General features: G+C 40.8%; 2 protein-coding genes across 2 annotated transcripts in view; one reads left to right on the forward strand and one right to left on the reverse strand.

Annotated features, from left to right (window-relative positions):
- The window catches only part of NUFIP2 (nuclear FMR1 interacting protein 2), a 29,028-nt gene extending 19,004 nt beyond the window's left edge, over positions 1-10,024 (forward strand). The window contains exon 4 of the mRNA XM_061175339.1: positions 1,586-10,024. Within this exon, the coding sequence (XP_061031322.1) occupies positions 1,586-1,638 (53 nt within the window). The 3' untranslated portion in view covers positions 1,639-10,024. The remainder of the gene's footprint in view (positions 1-1,585) is intronic.
- An 815-nt stretch (positions 10,025-10,839) lies between these two features.
- CRYBA1 (crystallin beta A1) lies at positions 10,840-17,624 on the reverse strand. Its single transcript, XM_061175779.1, has 6 exons — positions 17,594-17,624; positions 15,768-15,832; positions 14,637-14,755; positions 13,235-13,376; positions 11,258-11,400; positions 10,840-10,987 (listed from the first exon to the last, which is right to left on the reverse strand). The coding sequence occupies exons 1-6, from the start codon at positions 17,622-17,624 to the stop codon at positions 10,840-10,842; spliced, it is 648 nt and encodes a 215-aa protein (XP_061031762.1).
- Positions 17,625-23,205: the final 5,581 nt, after the last annotated feature.

The following is a 23,205-nucleotide window of genomic DNA, read 5'->3' on the forward strand; positions in this document are numbered from 1 at the left end:
CTCCCGTAAACAAGATGTGAGTAGCAGGAGGGCAGAGGGACTGGATAATCCACATCTGGATAATTTGGAATTTTCAAAAAACTGAAAATTGCTTATCTTAATTATTGAGTGCTTTCTTTCCAAATACAATAAAATATGTTAGTTGTGGGACACCTGAAATAAAGTGAGTATTGGTTTGGAGAGTCAGTCACTAATAGATTTTGGCTTTCAGAGCCCTGTAAAGCCCACTTACAGGGCTGAATCCCACTTGCCATCCACCTTGCTAGTTAAAATAAGTGAATTTCAGATGAATGTGAAAGTCCTAGAATTTCAGAACTTGAAGGCATGAGAAATTCTGTTTTCTTACTACAAATTAGGAAACTGAGGCACAGAGAGGTTACTATATAAACTAGAAAGTGTCCGGACTAGAAAGTAAGATTCCCTGATTTTCCAGCATTGCTTCTTCTTCCATCCTCTCTCTTATACTTAGGCCAGGTCTTTTTTGTCTAACACAGCCATGACCTGAAAATAACTAGCAAGCTCTTAAATTATTTTGAATTGCTTTCTGTGTACCTTCTTATTCAAACACAAATTTAAAACATAGACTAGAAAAATATACCCTGCAGAAGTAGACCTACCTGTTTTTTACTCTAAAATGGTTATTAACTATTAAGAATTGAGCATTGCCTTCCTGGCAAGCTGCTAATGGATGTCCCTTGGAGTTCTAGAAAGGATATTGTTTCGGGACTAAGTTAGATTGATTCTTAGCCTCAGGTGAGCTTGAATTCTTCGATATTATTTTCAGGCCTTTATACTTTTCTATTAGGTTGACAAGTTTTATTTTTATTAAAGCATGTGTACTTCAAGAAGTTCTTAGGGTAGATAGATGTAGTATGTAATAAAAACATTGCTCTCCAGAAGAGGGGGGCATACAGATAAATAATGGGAATTTAAAATAACACTGGAGTCCTTGCCCAGGCACATTCTGACTGTTTTATACTTGAACCTAGGATATCCACAGGTTTTTGCTGTTGCTGAGAATAAAGTCTGGTGGTGCTATGGGAAATTAGAAGGAAGAAATAAGTCATAATTAGGACTGAACTGGTAGTTTTGCTTTAATTTAGCCTGAAGTTTTTGGTGTTAGGTGTTTCTTGAACAGTTCCTTAATAGACAATCCACATTGCTTAAATAAATTTTGACTTCATTTTGCTGAGAAGAACAAAAGAAAATAAATCTAAGTGTTTACTTTAGTATTGGATTATTGATGACTTAACCTTTGTCTGCTTTTTTCAAATGTGCTACGTTTATAATCAGGAGAAGCACATTGTCCTGGTTAACTGAACTCAACCCTCTTAACCTGTAGGCGTTGAGGCCCTCACTGGCTCGAGGACCTTTATGCTGGGAATCCATTGAGGTGGATTTATTTGGGTGAGAAAAAGTGGATCACACATGTGTTGATACAAAGAGGAAATGGTCTTTAAATTGTGTTTTCATAAGAGGAGTTTACATGATGATGGTTATTTGGGATTTGTTTTTTGGACATGGGCATTTGGGGATTTCAGACCTTGTTTTTATTTATGTGTTTATTTTTTAAACTTCCCTCCAGATCCCAAAAGGATAATCACTTACAATGAAGCCATGGATAGTCCAGATCAATGAAGGACCAGACTGCCTATTTGTAACCTTTCTGCAGCATTAGAGCCACCGTTCATGGGGGACACAAGGCTTTTATGCTCCTAGATCTTCAACGCAGCAGAGGAACCATAAGTAGAATCGCAGGATAATATATACAAATATATATATATATATACATATATATATATAGTTATTTAAAAAAAGGCACCTGAAAGTAATTAGACTTCTTAAGGAATCAAATTTATTTCAAGAGACTACACATGGTTATTTAATCTCTGGTACTGAATAGTTTTTTTTCTTTTTTCTTTTGTTAGTTTTTGTTTTTAAGTGTGAATGCAAGTGATTAATGAATATGGACTTATTAACAAGCGTGGTTCTAAAGTTCCTGCTGTCATCAACTTGGGCAACAAATGACCCACTGGAAAGGCAAATCCACTTAAAAGATCTCTGTATCTTGTTCTGTGACTAAAGTGATACACTAATCACGGGGAACCCAGAATGATTCAACATTTTCCCCCACTCCTCCCTTGATCTTTTGGTTATACTATGAGCCCTGCGAGAATGCTGGATAAAATGCCTTGAAGTTTGCAGGGGTGTATTTTTTTAGCGAATATGATTTGCATGTCTTGCCAGGAGTTAAGCAGCCTCTGTGGGTTGTTGGGGAAATATTTTCTTTCTTTCCTTTTATTTTTTTGTGGGGTGGGGATAGGGGAGGGCATTGAAGTTCTACAGTTCTGGAATAGTTGGTGGTACATAGTTCACTTGGCTTTGGTTACATATTGGACTTTAATAAGTAAAGAATCCATGAGTGTCATTTAAAGAAAAGTTACAGAACAAACAATTGGCTTTAGATATTTAATATGGAAAAATACTCCTGTGCCCATATTTTAATGTAATTGTGTAAGTGGGAGCAAAAATATATTCTGCTTTTCAACTGTAGGTGCTCCAGACTTGCTCTCTGTCACTAACACTAAATGTGCTGTTTTTCTTGTTTTTCATCAAACATCTGAAGAGAAACTTCTGTACCTTTCTGTAAATTCTCTTTTAATTTCTCAAGGGGGAAGAAAAAAGTCCATGAAAACTATGAAACTTCATGTTTTTAGCCAGTGAGGAGGTAATAAACCCTGCCTATAGAAGGTGTGTTTCCATTCACACTATACTTCTGAGCTTATTAGCTTCTAATTATATCTTAATAAATATATTTTAATACTAGAGCAAATGGGTTTTTTAAAGAAAATAATGTGAAATTCTGGAAATTTTCTTTTGGGCAGAGAAGAGCATTAGCCCTGTCTTATCATCACATTACCATCCTGTTGCACTGCAGCTTGTATATAGCATGCTAAAATAAATTTTTTTGTGTGTGCAGAAACTAAGGGTCCAATTTAAGATTGAGTGGTGTTAGTGGCATAAAAACAAGTTCTCTGGCCTGACATAGCATTGCGTCACACACACACAGAAATTAGTATATCCATGTATGTCAAATACAGGTTAAAATAGCAGGGCATTTATATAGAGAGATGTAGTCTTCTAATAAAAGTAGACTGGATCCCCAGGGGTATTTGGGGAGAAAGTAACTACTTTTGCTCAACCCTTTTGCTTAAGAAATGTCCAGTTTTGAGCGACCGTAGTATGGATGAGTTTTCTTGTTTTGTTGATTATTTGAGGCTTTTAACGAGTAGTTTGTGAAAGAAGCTGTTGGACTCAGCATAGAGTAGAGAAAATACCTTTATAGTCTGGATTTCTGCCCTGCTTAGATTTTAAAAGTATAAGCATGGATTGCCAATTCCACTTGATGTAAACAAAACTTTTATACATAATATATATATATAATAACTTATTGTATCAGTCCAGGTTCAGAAACTTGTGGTAGGCCAGTTCCAGATAGTTTCATTTCACCTGTAAACTGTATCACTTTTACAGATATTGTAATTTTCAAATGTATAATATGTTTACAGATGTGCCCTGCATTTAGTCTGCCTTGTTCTATTTTGATTTTTGTTGAGTCTCCTGCCTGCTTGCCAAAAGCTAGGATGCTTCAGGCCCATGTACAATTGAAAGTAGAGGCATCCTTGAGCTTTAAAGCATTGAACAAACTGGAAAATGCATCATACCACATACTGAAGTGAAAGAAGTCTGTGTTTTTGTGTTTTTTTTTTTTAATAAAAATTTTCAAAAGGTTAAAAAAAAAAAAGATACAAGGTTGATTAAAGGAAAAAAAAAGGCTCCAGTTTGTTTTACAGGTTTTAAAGTTCTGCTGTGTGTTCAATTGCCTTGTGTAACCACTTGTCGCCTTAGGGCCAGATTCTCTCCCTCTCCCCTTGTCACCCTCCTTTTTTTAAACATCCATTTTGCTTACCTGGAATTTGAAAGCTCTTCTGTGTCACAACTCACAAGAAACTTTCTGGGTTTGTGATATACAGAGGTTGAATGAATATATATTTTAAAAGGAAACAAAAAAACAGCCCGCATCTGAATTTTTAATTTAGAAGCAACACTTACTTGAAAATATCTTTTGAAAGTTGTCATTGCTTTCCTACTTCCCTTCCATATCCCTCAGGCCTCCATGTTTAGAGAAGCCAAAAAGAGAATGTACCCCATCTCTGTGTTTGTCCAAAGGTTTTTGAGTCTCACTTCTAAATGAAACAATGCAACATTTCACTTTGATTTCTCCACTGAAATTTCCTTGATTATATGGTTAGAGGTATAGAGTTAGGGATGTCTCTTAACTTTCTGGAACCCTAGTGCCCCATCATATTAACTGTCAGTATTTTGGGGGCATTGGGTTAATGGACTTACTTGCCTAGGTACAAGCAGGACTTTGAGACATGTCTCCTTTGTGCTGTTTGGTAACACTTAACTCTACTTGTCGCAATCTTTCTTAGGTCCTCACACAATTCCTTACAGAGCACTTATTAAAAAAAAAAAAAATCTTAAGAGTTGATGTTTTCTGATTATTTTGTGTAAGCTTCAGCTGTGATTAATTTAGCACATTTAAATAACATTGATGTGTTATTGTTCGGTATAAAGAATTTTTCTTCAACTCAGAGTATTAGTACTGTAGCATAAACCAAATACAGTCTAGAGGGGATTTTTAACATCCCTCCATTATAAAGACTGAAAAGGTGTGTGTCTGTGTGTGTGTTTGTTGAGTGCTTGTGTGTGTGAGAGAGAAGGAGATATTAAAAATTAGTAAATGAATGTGTGTAAGACATTATATTAGTATTCAGAGAATGAACTTGTATTTATTTTGTGCCATTTGTTTTCATTACACAGAATAAAGTCAGGTGGTTTTAATCCTTAAAAGGGTAGTATTTGAAAAATGGCACTAAGAATGAAATCATGACCTATTTTTTTAATAGCTATGAAGATACTAATTAAGGGTGAAGATTTCTTTTTAAATCTGTCTTGATTGTAGGTGTCTGTGTCACATACCACTCTCTTGTAGATGTCTTGAATAATTCCCCTTCCCCACAAAAGACAGGGTGTATTTATCTTTCTCTTCATTCACCCCACTTTGCTGAACTGAAGTTAATTCCATAGCCTTTCCTCTGACTTCAGTAATAATGAGCTTTCACATACAGTGTATTTACAGCATCTGTAGTTAGCCCTTCCTCCTCCTCTACTTTCTAGGAGGGGATAGACAATAACTAGGAATTTGTTAATGGCAGTTTGTTTTTCCTTGAAGTAAATGGCTGGCGAGGTTTAGAATTTTGCTGTTTTCCTTAATCATCTGCTTACCCTAATCATCACAGAATCTGCAAAAACTTTATAAAGGAAAAAAAGTGCTGCATTGTTTTTTCAAATAACAGTTTCTAGGGAAAATATGACAAACCTCAATGAGTGTTGTCCACAGTACAAAATGTGTTTCTTTCACAAAACGTTACATAGCAGTGGTAGTTGCGTGCTTGGTTGTTCGGCTTTTTGCTAACCCAGTTGGAGGCATCTAATGGTTTATTTTTTGCTGTAAACTTTTTTAGTGAAATTGTATGTCATGTACCAAATGGCCACAGTCAAGGAAATTTAGAAGAGGACTTTGATTTTAAATTCCTCTAAATAAGGAGGAAGTCATTCTTTCAAGGCTTTCTTCCTCAAGTTTTAGAGATAGATTAAAAGTCCACACTTTCCAAGGATTATGAGAATAGTTATGCCACTGAGCCATATCCTCAAATAACACATGATCCCTCTTGTATACCTGTGCTAACTGTGTAAAACAGACACTGTAGTGGGACAAATACATATTATGATCAGGTCTGTTAATGCTGCACCAGTTGTAGATTCTGATCAGGCAGTGTCTTTTAATAGTCCTACCCATAATTTTACTGTTGAATTTTTAAAAGAAAGGGTAGAATTTGCTCAGCTTTTTTCCCCAAAAAATGGTGATATTTGTTTAAAGGGGAGGGGCAGAGGATAAGACTAGAAGAATAATAGCTGCTTTGTTTGCAGAGATGCATTAGGTTATCATTAGTTCTTAATATTGATGTTATTTTCATTAATGTAATTAATTGACAGAGCACCAGGATTCTTTTATAGTGAGAAAGATGGGCTTCTGCTTTAAGTATCTTAAAATGTTTCTTTTTAAATATACATCAATCTGTTCAGATGTGTGAGAACCAGGACCACCCTGGGTTGGTTTAAAGAATGATGAATCATTGGCTTCACTCAAAAGCAAAATTTCACTTCACTCAAAATTTACCGAGTTTTAAATTAAATTTCACACCATTTTGCTACTCAAGAAGGGTCTTACGAATAAATAGAGTTTTAAGTTGTCTACACAATAAAAACACCCAGTGAAGCATGAATGGTATGTTGCTTTTGCATTACTGGGAGCGTCAAAATAGCAGTTATGGGCTAGAAACCTATGGAACAGCCATCCTCACATGTGGGTTTGCTGATTCAGACTTCCCTATTTATCCATAAGATTTTGTTTATTCCAGAGTTCTAAAGCCATTTTATAGTACTGCAGTATCCCTTTTCTACAGCCTTATTAAAATAGCTACAGACATTTATTTTCCGGTTCAGTTTCACTTTGATTGCATGTCAAAATTTTACTCTGTAGACCAACAAAACCAACTTGAGGTAAATTGCAGAGCTTTCCATAAATCCTTTTCTCCTCAGGTGCTAAACAAAGGCTCCAAAAATGGATACTGCTTTAGTAATGTCTGCTTTATTCTTAAATATTTCTTTTGCTAGGTGTAAAGATTTGGTGTTAACAAAAGTGGTTTAATATGTAAATATGAATGAATGCCTTTAGTTTGCCCCTGTTTGTCTGTTTCCTTTATCCTCCGTGGAGGAGGATCCTTTCATGATATTGAATACATTTCATTAGGTATTGTTGCATTTTTAGGATGAGAATACAACTATTTTCTGTCTTGGATTAATCCTGCTGCTGCTATGAGAAACTGAAAAATCAAGAATGTGATGCACTTTTTACATTACTATATACCATACCTTTATAGGTTGCTTTGATACCTTTCCTGTAGCACAGCCACTAACAAAAGTGAATGAATTTAAAAATTCTCTTTGGGAGGGAATCAGTGCAAATTATTTATGGTATTGGCCTGTGAAGGACGTTAACTTAGGAAAATACAAATTCTGTTAGTATTACACATTTTGGCCTTAAAATGTCTTCTACTACTGAAAATCTTTTAAATCTTAATTTTGCTTCTGTTATTCCCTCTGCCTCAAAAAGAGGAGTTGGGAAGAATGGCTTAAAGGAAGTAGTATCATTGGTTTGTTGCTGATCTTTTAGAAAGAAAACAATTGTCTACTATATATACTGGGAGCTTATTTTTGTTTGTATACAGAGGAGAAATAATGTTGCCCCAAGCCAATCCGATTTAGTTTAATCAAATCAATCAAAACCAACTATTCTGCTCTTCTAGCGTATTTTTACTTAGGAAAGATAAACTTTTGCTACTTGACAAGAGGAAAAATCATTTCTCAAGCACATACTCAAACTTGAAGGAGATTGAACCCAATATGATGGAGGAAAAACACCAAATGGGGTGGAAGAATATGAGAGAGAGATGTGGTCCAAAGCTATCTGATTATATTTTGATGTTGCCAATATTGCAAAGCCAAAATTTTAATTTGCTTATTTAATATATTTGTTGGCCAGAGATCTATTTTTATATCAATGTGCCTTGCATGTATATTAAAAAAAAAAATTGGAAAGGCCATGTTACAATGCCTGAGATAGTTGATGGTTCTTACCACCTCACTAAGTTTTATGCAGTATGAAATGCTCATTCTATTGCCCAACTGGTGCTCTCTGTTTAAAGTTACAGATCTCGTCACAAACTGGAACTATTTTATAAACTGGGAAGTGATTTGATTTACTTTTTTGGTTGTTTCTTTTTCTTTTTTCTTTTTTTCCTTAGTCTGTTAGTGGCTGTTCTGTAGTGGGAAATAGTAAAAGGATTCTTCACTTCCTTTCCCTCCCCGCTCAGCACCTTCTTCAAGTAATGTGATGACACCATTTCTTGTGTGCTTTGAAAGAAGTTTCAGCTTGCTGTTTCCTTTAGTGTTATAAAAAGCATTGTTTGCAAAATCTAGGGAGATAATGGAGTCCACTTTCGTTTGGAATTCTATGTGAGCTATGATCCAAGTTATTGGCTCTTTCCAACTTTAAAATTTTTTATTGTTAAAGCACCTTGCTTAGAAAATTTTAAATATTTATGTCTGCAACAATTGTCTCAAAATAATGAACTGTGCAATTCTGTCATTTAAAAAAAAAAAAAAAAAAAAAGATCTGAACTCTCCCTACTGTGACTTGTTAGTTTCTCTGTATTTCCTGCCAGTGTAAATGTGAAAAGCTTTGCTTGCATTACGTTTTAGAAATGCATTTTGCACACTCGAATTTTGCCGAAGCTCCATGAAAAGGTTAGATCTAAGTAGATGAATAAAGCTATGCACATGTTTTGAAAGTTTAATTTGTGTGTCATTACCAAAAGTGACCTATCCTTATTACTTTGCTGCTCTTAGCTTTACCATGTTTAGAAACATGGCTCAAAGTCAGAGTTCTGGGCTAGCTCATCAGTGGAACTAGAAGAGAGGAAAATTGGCACCTATTTTAATAACATAGGTTTAAAATGAGAGCTTGACTCATGTCTACTAAAGGGCTTTTTTTTGAAACAGGGCAGTTTTATCAACTTTACAAACTGTTGGATACTCTTCAATGAAATTTTCGTTTATTTGATCAAATAGAAATGGAAAGTAATTGAAACTGAAGTGAAGGAAGGACCTTTGCCACGTGGAGTTCTGTGACAATTCTATGTTAAACCTCTAAACCTGGTTTAAAGGTAGGATAGCCTTTTTACCTTTGCTTTAGCATAAATTTGGTTTACTGAATGAATGACTGACTTGAGATAAGAATCATTCAGTTGTTTAAAGATCAAAGCACAGGTTAAAGATGATGTGTATCTTTTTAAAACTGCCCAAGCTGATTAGAACAAGTTAGAAACTGAGCTGATTTGGTTTAATTGCTGCAGTCTGCATGTACTAAATAGCTTTACTTCACATGTATGTGTACTTCAAGGTTGTGTAGATGTACTGGCCAGGTTTTGTCAAATCATCTTCTAAAAGATTGTTTTTATATTCTCTTCCGGACCTTTGTAGAAGAGGCTAATATGTTTAAGTAGAGATAATACTAATGGTATTTTCCCCTTGCTCCTAGATATAAAAGAAATATTTCTGTTTTGTAGCTTTTTCCTGTGTATAGAAGAATATTACTTCTCTATCATCAAGTGTGCTCTTAATGTATGTTGTTGTCTTTGAAAACACAGCAAAACCCTTCTGTACCTTCACTGAAAGTGACAGTTAAAATCTAAGTCTACTAGTCAAGATGTGAAAGGTGGCCCATAATGCATGGCCTTAAAAGGCATGAATGCAGGAGTATAGCATCACCTTTGATGGCTATGGCTACTCCTCAGCATCTGTCAGTAGTTCACATGTTCAGTCTTAGAATGTTATTGGAGGAGCAAAGTAATTTCTGTGTCTTGTGTGCATCAGCACTTAGGAGCTGAGTTACCTCTTAATCTGGGGGAAAGGACAATTAATGGGCTACAATTAGGTTAGAGGATTTTTTTCCTTCCATCTCCCAATTTAAAAAATGTTTTTTCAGTGTTTGTTTTGCCCAGTCAGAATGATAGGCCTTTTCTAGATACAAGAACAGTGGCCAGAAATTTACCCTTTTGCTAAATGCTTAGGTATTTGCCATAGCTGTTTCTGATGTCATGGATTCTGAGGAAGTGTCAGTTACGTGATGATCTTCCTTTATTGGTGTCTTACTTCATGTTCAGTGTTTTAAAAATACAAATTACAAACACTCTACATCCATACCCAGATTTACTTATTTTATCAGGAAAAAAACTTGAGAAATTTGTAGATCAAATTAAGAGACAATAAGTGTACATTGTTGAATAAAAAATTTTAAAGTTTCTGAGGTGTTTGTGTTATCATCTTTTGTGTGCTTTAATTCAAAAAAACTACTGAAAACTAAGTTAAGATCGTGACATTGATAATATTTTTTTCAAAGTGTCAAATGTACAAATAATTTAAGTCTTAAATATAGCATGGTCATAGGTCATGGTTTTTTTTCTAATCATACAGGTTATTAAGGTACTTAAGAATTGGCGTGTGTATGGAAAAATCGGTTGTGAGAGCAGCTATCCTGCCTTTTTTCATGACATTGAGCCTTATGTTCTTCCAGTTGAAATAAGAAACCGAAATTGAGCTAAGCAATTAAGCAATATGGCAATGCATATTTGAGAAACTTCCTAAGTTTGTTTAGCATTGATTTGTCACAAGTGAAAAAAAGCAGTGCTAACATCAACATTAGAGTCGGGGTTAGAAAAGATGAAAAAACATTTACCAAAAGTGTGTCTGTCACTATATAGACTGATACATTTGGGTTATATGCTTTCATGTTCTTTGAAATAGGGAATCATTGTCCTTGGCCAGGTTAGTGACTTGCAAGGACACAAAAGGGAACTTGGGGTTTTATTGAAGCTTGTCTTTTAAGATTCTCAGCCATGTAAATGTGATTTCTGTAAAGCATGGTAGTTAATTCAGTCTACAAAGTTGTTGGGTTTTTTTTAATGACATTTATTGTGGATTTCAGCAGCTAACATTTGGAAGCAATATCTGAGCAGAACATAAAATTCATTCTAGATTGCTTAGCAAGGTCTCATGCTTGGGAAATTGTTACTTGGAGCTTTTAATCCACTACTGTTGGATACGGCGAATTGATTGAATCTGGGAAGTCTGGGCATGAGAACCCCACTCTCTCCAGTGTTTATAGTCTCCTCCATGATGGTCACATTCCAGGATATACTGATAGCCACGGTATCCAGGATACTGGTAGCAAACCCAGCTAGAAAAGCCAAAGCAGATTGGATTATTAAAACTAGTTAGGAACCTGGTCAAGACCCCCAAACCTGAGCCTCTTTCCTCAACACAATGATATGGAAGGCTTTTGGCTTAGAAAACAAGAGCCATCCTAAATACGCCAGGCACCATTTGTGAGCAGATACCTACAGCCAGCTGAAAATTAACCTTGATTATGAAAAAAGGTATGAGAGTAGTCAACCTAAATCCTTCCATAGAGGAATGTCTGGGGGAGGAAAAACTGAGATGCACTTACGCTCCACATTGTATCTTCATGGAACCAACTTCCTTGTTGAGCCAACCCATGGCTTGCAAGGAGGGGTAGTCATCACAGATTTCCCATTGGCGTCCAATAAAGTTTTCCTTCTCAAAGATGGTAATCTTAGACTCCTTATGATTCTGTAATGCAGAAAAGAAATTTTTTAAAGTTTAGTACCAGTGTTAAGGCTGTCATTGTAATTCTTTACCACATTTATCAAACTCAAAACTCTCCTGGTTTACAGGAGGAAGTACATGATCGTTAATTGTAAAAATATTTCAGGCAATACAGAGATTTTAAAAATTGGGTAATCCTGTTTAATCCAATTTAATACCATAACATTTAAGTTTTTTTTTTTAAGGTCTTTTTATTTATTTATTTTTGGCTGCGTTGGTTCTTCGTTGCTGCACGCGGGCTTTCTCTAGTTGCGGCGAGTGGGGGCTACCCTTCGTTGCAGTGCGCGGGCTTCTCATTGCGGTGGCTTCTCTTGTTGCGGAGCACAGGCTCTAGGCACGCAGGCTTCAGTAGTGTGGCACGTGGGCTCAGTAGTTGTGGCTTGCGGGCTCTAGAACGCAGGCTCAGTAGTTGTGGCACACGGGCTTAGTTGCTCCGCCGCATGTGGGATCTTCCCGGACCAGGGCTCGAACCCATGTCCCCTGCATTGGCAGGCGGATTCTTAACCACTGCGCCACCAGGGAAGTCCCAATACCATAACATTTAAAATGTACAAATAACTGATATACTTTGGAACAACAAAAGACCAATGAAAGAAAATTATGACAGCAGGAAAAATATTTGAAACACATAGCCAACCAAAGGATTAATTGCAATGTGGAAAAGATACCACAAATTGATAGGAAATTTAAGTCCATGTGTGCCTACGTGTTTGTGGGTGTGCATGGCATTGGAAACAATGTAAATGTCCAGTAGGGGATATGAAGACTACACAAGCATTAAGAAGGCAGAGACTAACCTTTATGAAGTTCAAAAGCAGGCAAAACTAGCCTTAGTGATAGCAAGTGGAAAGGAGCAATTGATTGGAAAGGGGCACAAGGTAATTTTATGGGGCAATGGAATTGTTCTCTATCTGATTAGGGTGTTGGTTATGTGGGTATACATGTTTTTCAAAACTCATAAGAATATACACTTAGGATTTGTGCATTTTACTATGTGTAAATTATATCAATACATTAGAGGAAAAAAATCGGAGTTAAAGTGAGATGAAAACACATCCAGATAGGGAAATACCTTTTAGTTCTAGAGCTGTTTAGTTTACCATTTCCACTACTTGAATTTTGGTAGGACTTTAAACTAAGATTAGATCATTAACAGCTAAAATCATGAGAAAATCACATGATATAGATGAACATTTGAAAAGGTTTTAGCCTAGCCTTACTCCCAATGTAGGGATAATTTTTCAACACACCCCTCAAGGTCATCCTGCTTCTGCTTGAATTCTCCAAAAGACTAAAAGCATCCCATTCTGATGCATGATTGAATAATGCTTAGTGTTAGAAACAAGAAAGTTAGGAATCAAAGATAAGAGGTGCTGGAGCTCTTGCCTACTTCTTCAGTCATCCCACTGTACTAAAGGGTTACTTCAGCATTTCCCTGTTTCTAGGTAAAATGCTACACAGATTGAAATTTAACTGGCCCAGGATTTACTTTTATTACATGGTAAGTGCTCTCACTCATTATCCTATTGCACTTTTGAAGATCTGGGCTCCTGAGTATCCACTTCCTGCCACCTATAAGAAGCCCTTACTTTTAGGTTAATAAAAATACCATCTAGGAGAGAAAAACAAATGGTAAACTTAGAAACTAAGGGAGCAGTGTTTTTCTTTTCTCTTTATACTTTTATCCTTCCTGCCACATTTCAGCATAACTGATGGGAAATAACCTAAGTGTCAGTCCATATGCACCCTCTCTTATCCATCCCCCACATGCACAGAAATGAAAATTTCAGGGACTCACAGCTGAACAGATGGGGCGGAAGGACATGAGGCGCTCAATGTGGTAGGCATTACTCCCGCTCCAGGCATCCCAGCGAGGGTACTCTCCTCTCTCCAGGACAAACTGTTGCCCGCAGAAGCTGGTATGCTCATAACCAATCCAGCTGCCAAAGACAAGTAATGGTGTTTGTTCATGGTGTTCAGGGCTTACATGGCCTCATGGAGAAGGCATCTTTTGTTTTAGATGTTAACAGTGGGGTAAAATATCCAATTAAAGCCATACAAAGTAATACTTTTATCATGAGAGGTGGAGAATGAGCTGGCAGCTGCACTATGTGGGTTTGTAAATATATTTGTTTTGGGATTATCCACTGAAGAGGTGTACTTCACTGGCCTGAGTAATGAGTATTAGCAAAGTCAGTCTAAAATTATATTTCCTTTCGAAGTTACCTATTCTCTACTTGGAGCTCCAGGTTCAGGATCTAGTGACTGACTATTGCTTTGGCTCCAGCCAAACCTATTGACTTCTTTCTAAGGAAGCAAAGGGATGAACAGGCAGCTGATGAATGACTAGTCTCTTGTTTCCTTGTCACTTTGTGGGTTCTTCTGCATACCTATATATACCTATACCTTATTTATTAAAACACCTCAGATTGATTTTTCACAACCAGGTCTTGGTTACTGATGACACCTTAAAGAATTTTACTTTAAGGGTTGAAGAGCTCAATTTTGGGGGTGAGCAACTTGTGGAAGCCTATCTACATGCACGGCCAGTTCTGCCTAGGCCAAAGTAGAGTCCTTGCCTTTGTGTTTTCAGGCTGATGATCAAGGCCTCAACTAACCTGCCAAGAGTAAGAAGACAAAACAAGAGAGGGTCTTCCTTGCCAAGGAGATTAACCACCACCAAGAAACTCCTGGAAGACTAGCTAGGAACTAATATGACTCTCTGGAGTTGAGTTCCTTTTTACATAGAGAAATTAGCTAACGGTGTCTGCTCTGGGACATGAAGGAGGGGAGTTAGCTGTGAAGCTGTAGCTTGATAGTTTCCTCTCTGTTTTCTGTAGGAAAGAAAAACTCAAGGGGCTTGTGGCTATTCTGAGGGAATCCCAGGCAGAAGCCTATGGGCTCCAGAAGCACAGAACTGATTACCATCACTGCCCCACCCCATGGTATATATTTCTTTAATCCCCCCCAAATCTAATACCAAGCCACTAAGAACCTCATGTTCCTTCCAGCTTTGAGTTACTAAATTACGCATGTAGTGACTTTTTTTTTTTTGAGATTACTTAAGTATGGAGGCTTCTCTCCCAGAAATGATTAGAGTTTGGGGGAACATCTTTCTTCCCTGATCTCCACCTTTATAGTCACATGTCTGAAGGGACCAGAAATAAGGGGCCTGATGTTCTGCTGAGGTCTATACTCACGCGCCACATTCCACCTTGAGAGACCGGACATTGTCAAAACTGCGCTCAGAGACATTTGGGCAGGAGCTGGTGAACTCCATTCTCTTGCCCTGGAAGTTCTCCTGGTCATAGATGGTTATCTGAAATGGGATTAAAATGGGAAAACAGAGGGAGAAAGTGGTACATCAGGAAGAACAGAGGCCCAGGCCAACATCTTAACCTGTGTCTGGCCCTATGTTTTCCATCACTAGCTGCAGCCCAGGAGGCCTGATGAGGTCTCTTCTAGTGTAGACTGGGTTAAGAAGGGGTTTGAGCTAATAGCACTGGTTGGCGGTGTTCACATGCCCAGTCGGGATGAGGCGTGGGGATTGGTTTCTGATAGGAATTGTCCTCCAGGGATGATAGCTGGCCTAGTGGACATACCAATGATTTGTGGACTCTTACTCCACCATGCTTCCTGCATAAGTGTGGCCCAGAAGCCAGGAATCTGGGAGACCCAAGGGCTCCCTGTGAATTATTTCTTAGCTTCTCCAGACACACCTGCTATAGAAACCTAAAGAGTAAAGGGAGAGTTGTGATAAACCCCTTTCATACCTTGAACTAGAACTTGGCTCTTGAACCTGGCTAGAGGACAACTCCCAAAGCTGTGAACAGGACTCAAGAGTTGACCCAGTGAGGAAGGTAAGGGTGTTGAGGGAAACTGGCTGAGGATCAGCCACTTCAGGCAGTGGTTACAACCAACCTCACGTTGGGAGTCAGGAGACCATAGTCCAATCATTTATTTGGGATCTGGTGGCAAATCTGTCCTCATTTCTGGGCCCTCAGTTTTTCCATGTCATAATCCACTCAGGCTGCTCTATTTTAAGATGATTTTAGCAGTGTGGAGGAAAATTGACCTAGAAAACTAGGTATCATTTCCCACCCATCATGGGCTTCCGGGGTCATCCTTCTTCTGTCCAAATGGGGCACCCTGAGAGAACCTTCCTGAGACAGCATCTGGATTTTGGGTGAACCCTTCCCCTACAAGCTGGTGTTTTATTGGTCGGTCACTGTCCCATGGAAAAGCACAGCTCTGGGGCCTGCTCTGAGGTGATATTATACCCCCTGCCCTGATGGAGTCCTCAATTTTCCATGTGATGGGGATGGGCTTACCTTCCATGGCCCCACAGACCCCGGCATGGGGTTAGTGTGAGCCATCTTGGTGGTTGGAAGGGATTCTGGAAGACAGAACACACACCAATGACATGGCCTCTGGGGTGAGGGAAGAGCACAGGCGAAAGTAAAAGAAGCTTGAAGTCCAATAAACAGACTTTGGTTGGGATGCTGGCTCTGCCTCTCACTGGCTGAGCCTCAGTTGTTTTCCATCGGTAAAACTTCTATGCGCAGAGTTATTGTAAGGATTAGAAGCAATAACGCAGGTAGAGCACTGAACAGATGCCATGACCACTTGATAAACGTGGCTCTCGTCCTCTTGCCTGCCTCCAGGCACCCGCTGCCAGTGGCAGCATCGCCTCAGTCTTACATACCCCAATATAAACCCCTTGGCAACCATCAAGTCCAGACCCTTCATATTACCAGTGTGTGGTCTCACTGTCACCTGGCTCCTCACAGCCCTCAAACTGACCAGCTGTGCACGGCCATGCACCGTTCCCTCCCTACTTCTCTGCCTTCTAGACCTACCCAGCCTTGGTCTTGCCTCCTGAGACTTTGCTGCTTTCCCCAGCCTATGGTGACTTGCTTTCTTTCCTCATTTCCAGCACTCATCACAGTACTGATCTGTGTTCCTATTGAATATGTCCTGGGTGAACATCTCCATGGCAGGGCCTGGGTCTCCAGAGTGACTGATGTAGCACCATGCTGAGCCCATGTTGGGGTGGTGAGTGTTTGAGGAGGGGGACAGGCGGCATTGAAAGACTTATCGAAGGGAAGTGAGGAAGAAAAGAGGATGATAATAATAGCTAACACTTGGGCTTCCCTGGTGGCGCAGTGGTTGAGAGTCTGCCTGCCAATGCGGGGGACACGGGTTTGAGCCCTGGTCCGGGAGGATCCCACATGCCGCGGAGCGGCTGGGCCCGTGCACCACAGCTGCTGGGCCTGTGCTCTGGAGCCCGTGAGTCACAACTGCTGAGCCCGCGTGCTGCAACTGCTGAAGCCCACGCGCCTGGAGCCCGTGCTGTGCAGCAGGGGGGGCCACTGCAGTGAGAGGCCCGCGCACTGCGGCGGAGAGTGGCCCCCGCTCATCACGACTAGAGGGGGCCCACGCGCAGCAACGAGGACCCAACACAGCCAGAAATAAATAAATTAAATAAATAAATTTATTTAAAAAAAAAATAGCTAACACTTAACAATGGCCCACCCTATGCCAGGCCCTGTCCTATATGCTTTACATGCATTAATACATTTAATCTTCACAATGAGCCTATGAGGGAAGCACTATCATTATCCCCATTTTACAGATGAGGAGGCTCATAGAGGTGAGGTAGATAGAAAAGATGATAGGAAGAGTAAAGGAGGGAAGGACAGGGGGGAGAGGGCAAGGAGGGAGGGAAGAAAGAAGACAGGCAGGTGTACATCAGTTTTCTTAACTCAGAACAGCCATTCATGGCTTTTCCCTCTGGCTGGTATTGGCCCAGGGACTGATGCATATAAACTCTGTGGCGTAACTTTCCATTCTGAACCTCTGAACAAGCATTTCCTAGCTCTTGCCCCCCTACCTTCTCCCTATGCCCCAGGAGCCTGTCATATCTTGGGGCCCTATGCCCCCTCCCAGCCATGGTTGCTAGGGTAGTGGTTATTGTCATGTAAGTGACTCCTCTTGGGGTGGCAAGAGAAGACTACCTCCCCCAGAGTTCCCTAATCTTCTCCAGCCATCTTCAGAGGCTCTGACCACAAGGCAGGAAGACGGGGTCCCCCTTCTGGGCATGTCTCTGCAGGGGAAGGAAAGGAAGGACCAGAGCGCCCCTCAGGGCCTTACTCACCCAGCTCCTGCTGCACGGTCTGGGTCTCCATCTGGTGCCACTTCCTCTATGGCCCTGCTCTTTATAGCCCTGCGGCTGATGCCCTCCGGCCCTGTCAGCACTCTGCTTTCCCTCTGCTTTTGTTCCCCCTGATCCCAGAGCTTTGGTGGCTCAGCCTGCTGGGCGGGCATCCCTCAGGGCTTTGTTTAAACCTGGGATACAGAAATCCAGAGAGGCCCTGCTGCTGTGGGCGAGGCTGGCTGTGCAGGCCTTGGCTGCTGTGGACTTGCTCTCAGAGCAGCTGGGAGGTGAGGACAGGTCTCTGCGTGCGTCCTTGTCCCCTGCTCTTCTCCAGATTCCTTTCCTCTCGCCACCCCAGGACCTTCTAAGACCCCATGTCGTAACAAACACATCAAAACGCACCTCCCTTCTCATATAGGATATACATTTTGGTGGTTGTTGTTTAAAAATGCAAAGGATTATTACAATTCTGAACTCTATTTTTTTACAAATGGTTCAATGTGTGCTTGGAAATCTTTATTATACCATATTTATATGTATAACTATGTTAGAGTTGAATTCAGTTATGGTCAGCTAGTAGACATGACTCTCTGTAGCTATGTTATTAAATATTCATTTTAATTTTGCAGCTTTCTTTTTCAAATTTGGAGCCAATAAACCTTTTGAGGTTTTTAAAAAATATATTGTTTTAGGCCCTTAGCAGTCTCACAGGCCCAAGGTACCCTAACAGGTAAAATGATTTCTCCCTGGAATTTCAGGGCTCTTGGTGAGAATAGTGTGTGGTAATTTGGGGCCTCCCCAGGAGCCCTGAAGGGGAGGATGTGTTGTTCAAGCATCATAGCTACTGTGAGAAGGAGGAGGGTGCCATGGGTGGGGAGGCTGTGAGCCTGGCGGATGTGAGTTCAGATCCCAACTCCCCCTGGGTGGGTGACTGGGCAAGTTATTCAGCTTCTCTCTACCCCAAAAAAGGAGACACTATCTGCCTGACATATCGTAGGTTTATTATTACATATTATCCTACTCTCTTTCTGGTGACAGATCCTGTAGAAAATCTCATAGCAGCTTGGAGAGAGGAAGAAACTTTTCCTAGTAAAGTTCTCCCAATCCCTCTGCCAATCTCTCTGGCTTGTAACTCAGGTTTGTCTGAGCACCCTTTTCTCAGAACCAAAAATCCAGGGGCTAGTTCTGGTATACACGCAAGTGTTTGCAGGTCAGGCAGAACATTCCAAATCTACTGGTCTGATGATAAGCATGATGTGCCACCCTAGGACGTTTCTGCCGCTTGATTAACTGATGGCGTCTGGATCGATGGCTGGCGAGAACAGAGTCGCCTTGGGGATTGTGGCCGGCTGGTGGCTGTGCAAGGGCTTAAGGCACCAGATGTCCATGCTGGTGATTCTTCCTCAACTTTCCTTTTCTTTCTCCTCAGAACTGGGGTCTTGGGAAAACACTTATTTGTTCATTTGTTCATTCATTCATTCCTTAACCCCTGGACTGGCTTAGGTACCCCCACCAAGTGCTCTCATGGCACCCTGTACTTACTGATGATTGCATGGATCACACTTACAAATTGCTTTAGAAACTAGAAATATTGGGCTCCAAGGAGGGAAACTGGGCACTTGGGGTTCGGGTATAGGACAAAACTTTTCGTAGTATGTTTTTCTGTACTTTTTGAGTTTTGAACAATGTGGACGTATTTCTATCAAAACAAAGTTATTTTTGAAGATAAAGAAACTGATTGCTTAATTATCTGCTTCTTCTGCTAGACGCCATCCTCTATGATGGCCGGGGCTCAGTTTTGTTCATTGTTATATCTTTGGCTCTGGGCAAAACTCTTAGCTCAGTAAATATGTTTTGAATGAATGAACGACATCCAATGATGGGGTTTTGTGACTCTGGGGGCAGAGGTGAAACTGACGTAGTCCTCGCCACCCTAGCCACAACCGACCTGCTTGTGTTGTGTTTGTGCTTCATACACGCTCAACATCTCAATTTGGGAGCTTTACACACTACTGAAGTGTTAGAACCATGCAGGCTGATTGAGCCAATTTTTAATTTTTGCAGAAAAGTGAGGCTTTTACGTTTGATTGAAAAGCCCAAACCCATGAACAAAACCACTGTAAGGTGGAAGATCAAGGTCACTGTGCAAACAATTTACAAATATCCATCCAATTTTCCTGGGGTCATAAACATCCCCAGCCTGTCCTCTATCCTCTTTCCTCAATTACCGTAAGTCCGAGGAAGCTGGAGAAGGAGTACCAAATCTCCAGTGCTACCATCATGCTTTCCAAATAGCACCTCAATATGTTTTTTTAAAAATATTTATTTATTTATTTGGCTGTGCTGGGTCTTAGTTGCGGCACATGGGATCGTTGCCGCGTGTGGGCTCCTTTAGTTGCGGCATGCGGGATCTTTTTTTTTTAATAAATTTATTTATTTTTATTTATTTAGTTTTGGCTGCATTGGGTCTGCGTTGCTGCACGCGGGCTTTCTCTAGTTGTGGCGAGCGGGGGCTACTCTTCGTTGTGGTGCTTGGGCTTCTCCTTGCAGTGGCTTCTCTTGTTGCGGAGCAGGGGCTCTAGGCGCCTGGGCTTCAGTAGTTGTGGCACGCGGGCTTAGTTGCTCCGTGGCATGTGGGATCTTCCCGGACCAGGGCTCCAACCTGCGTCCCCTGCATTGGCAGGCGGATTCTTAACCACTGCGCCACCAGGGAAGCCCTGGGATCATCTTAGTTGCGGCATGCATGTGGGATCTAGTTCCCCGACCAGGGATCGAACCTGGGCCCCTTGCATTGGGAGCGTGGTGTCTTAGCCACTGGACCACCAGGGAAGTCCCCTCAATATGGTTTTTAACCAAGTTCTACAGGATTCCCCCCCTGACATTGTTTGGAACTACTGCTTCACCTGCCCCATGATGGTTATGGCCTCAGAGCTCCAACTCCCTCTGCTGTCTCTTTCCAGGAAAGTCAGGGCAGAGCCACTCCAGGAGTGGGAACCAAGAGAGCAACCAGCTTGTATTCCCTTCTCCCAAGCTGGGTTTGGGTCTCTCCTCTTCATCCTTAATAACAATAACTACAGTGTACACAGCATTTACTGTGAACCAGACACTACCTCCTTTATTCTCAAAACAACCCCATGAAGTAGATCATTATGATACCCATTTTACCAATGACTTAACTGAACATCTGAAGGGCCAAGTTCTGGGCCAGGGAACCCAACAGGGACTTGAATGCACGTCTCTCTGATTCGAAAGCACAGAGTTTTTCCTCCTGGCAACCCTGCCTCTCTGGCGTCAAGTCAGATGATAATACCTACCTGACCCACGGCTGTCAGATGAAGGGAAATGAAGGTGTTTAGGGCAGCCTTTGGGACCCAGTACCATCAATAAATGGTAACTATATTATAGCTTGTTCCAAGTCATATACTATCTTGTGCCAGATTCTCACAGAGATGAGTGGGAACAAGCAACAAAGTTTTAGAAACATTTATCAGATAAGAAATATTGTCTTTGAATTTCAAAAAGACCACATTCATTCCGTTTGTTTTTTTTTTTTCCCAATAGTTTTCTCTATTCCATTTTAACAGCGCATTCTGTCAGTCTGATCTTCTGCAGGGCATTGATCTATGGGAGACAGGGATTGTGAAGTCTGTTCTCAGTCCACACACTCATCACATGAACAGGTGGGGCAACTGTCTACCCAGTGGGATGGGCTTTTAGATGTGGAGGTGATGACAGACGTTGAGGAGAATGAGACAATCCCCAAATGTAATGTGGTCGATTTGAACCTTGGGTTCCCCAGCACTAAGGCTACATGCCAATCATGGTAGATGCTCAGAAGAACTTTATGGATGGCTTGGACAACCTGGCCTTGTCTCTGGGCTCAGGGAGCCTCACAGGGTGAGGCCCAGGGTGAGAGGGGTGAGGTCATGGGGCCAGGGCAGCCCCTGGACTCAGCACTTTTTGGCAAGAGCATAATGAGGCTGACCAGGCGGCTGAGCAGCACTTCTGTTGTTTGGGAATAAGCAGGATGAGTACAAAGCAAAGGGCCCAGTCAGCGTTCAGCCAGCACTTACCTCCCCCATGAGGGGCTGCTTCAGGGGAATCTTTTTTGCCCTAGTCCTTGCTACACCTTTAAACAAGTAGGAGAGCCAGGGCCTGGCTGGGCCTGAGAAGGCGCAAGCACTAGGAGAGAACTTGGGAGGCATCTCAAGCCTCTGGTTCTTTCTGAGCTCTTTCTGTGTTCATCTGTCCCTTTGCTTCCAGGAATAAACGGATGCCCGCTTGCCTGCTGGGGAGTGCTGTTGTCCTAAGGGCCCAGCCTCCTAGCCTGCTTCTTCTGTGTGTAACTAGCTGGAGGGCATCTCAATTCCTTTCAGTCTTACTGAATTTCTCAATACTGCAGGTTGTCATTTCCTCTCAACTGGAACTGCATGAAACTATTAGAAAAATAGGAACGAAGATGGGACTTATCCTATTGGGTGGCACTCAGCCCATTCTCTCAACTACAGCCAAGTAGTTCAACTCTGTGTCTCATTTAGGGCGGCCAGATTTAGCAGATAAAAATATAGGACACCCAGGTAAATTCGAATTCCAGATAACAAATTAATATTTTGAAGTATAAATAGGTCCTAAACATTTTTTATCCTAAAAAATTATTTGTTGTTTATCTGAAATTCAAACTGAACGGGGTGTCCTGCTTTTGATCTACCGGCACCGGTCTCCGTCCACCTTTGTCTGGATCCAGAGGTGATACCCCTCTGCCAATCTGCTTCTCTGTTGTCCTTTGGAGAAGACAGTGTAAAAAAGTCACCATCCTCATGATCACTTCCCTGACATACCCCGTCCCACCAGCCACCCTGCAACATCCTTTGATAGAGTGGAGAACGGGAGAGAATCTATGTTTTTAAGTGTTTTCCCAAATGTTATCTTATTTAATCCTCCCAAGTAACCCTGAAAGATATGCTTAGTTAACCCCATTTTACAGTAGAAAAATCAGACTCAAAGAGCTTATGTTACTTGCCCAAGGTCACAATGCTGGGAAGTGGCAGAATCAGATTTCAAACTCGATTCTCTTTGGTTCCAAAATCTATATTCTTTACCATGTTGTTTATAGGAATCTCTTACCCTTCATTTGTTTGAACAGCATGACTCATAGAGAGTAGCCATAAAAGCACATTTATTTTCATCTCCTCTGCCTCATTATGTTTTTCCATTGGGGCTAATTTCTTTCCCTTGCCCTGGATGTAAACTTGGGCAGTCCCAAGACTTTTTGTGGCCATTTTTAGATAATCAAAAGTTGGATGTACTTTAAATCATAAAAGACAGTCTCAATTTAAAGTGAGAATGTTCAATCCACTATAGTAACCAAAACGTCAATCTCCATTCAAAGATGTCTTCTCCTTGCTACCCCAGATAGGACCTGCGTTAGGCAGAAAGCCTGAGCCCAGGTTAAGGGCACTCTTTTTTCTTTCTCCTGCTTACTCACTGGTTTCTGATCCTTCTAGGATTGGAGGGAATAGGAGAAGAAGGAGAGCAGAACATTCCTTACTTGATGGTCCTGTGATAAGATGGCTTCACACTCTGTGCCCAGCAAATCTTCAAAACTGCCCGTC

This window comes from Eubalaena glacialis, chromosome 19 (genome assembly GCF_028564815.1).
Source record: "Eubalaena glacialis isolate mEubGla1 chromosome 19, mEubGla1.1.hap2.+ XY, whole genome shotgun sequence".
Lineage (NCBI taxonomy): Eukaryota > Metazoa > Chordata > Mammalia > Artiodactyla > Balaenidae > Eubalaena > Eubalaena glacialis.

Coding starts and splice junctions, on each gene's coding strand:
- CRYBA1 (XM_061175779.1), bottom strand. CDS start 17,624: ATGGAGACCCAGACCGTGCAGCAGGAGCTGG. Junction 14,756..15,767: donor GGTCTGTGGGGCCATGGAAG/GTAAGCCCATCC, acceptor ATCCCATTTCAG/ATAACCATCTATGACCAGGA. Junction 10,988..11,257: donor ATGAAGATACAATGTGGAGC/GTAAGTGCATCT, acceptor TGGCTTTTCTAG/CTGGGTTTGCTACCAGTATC.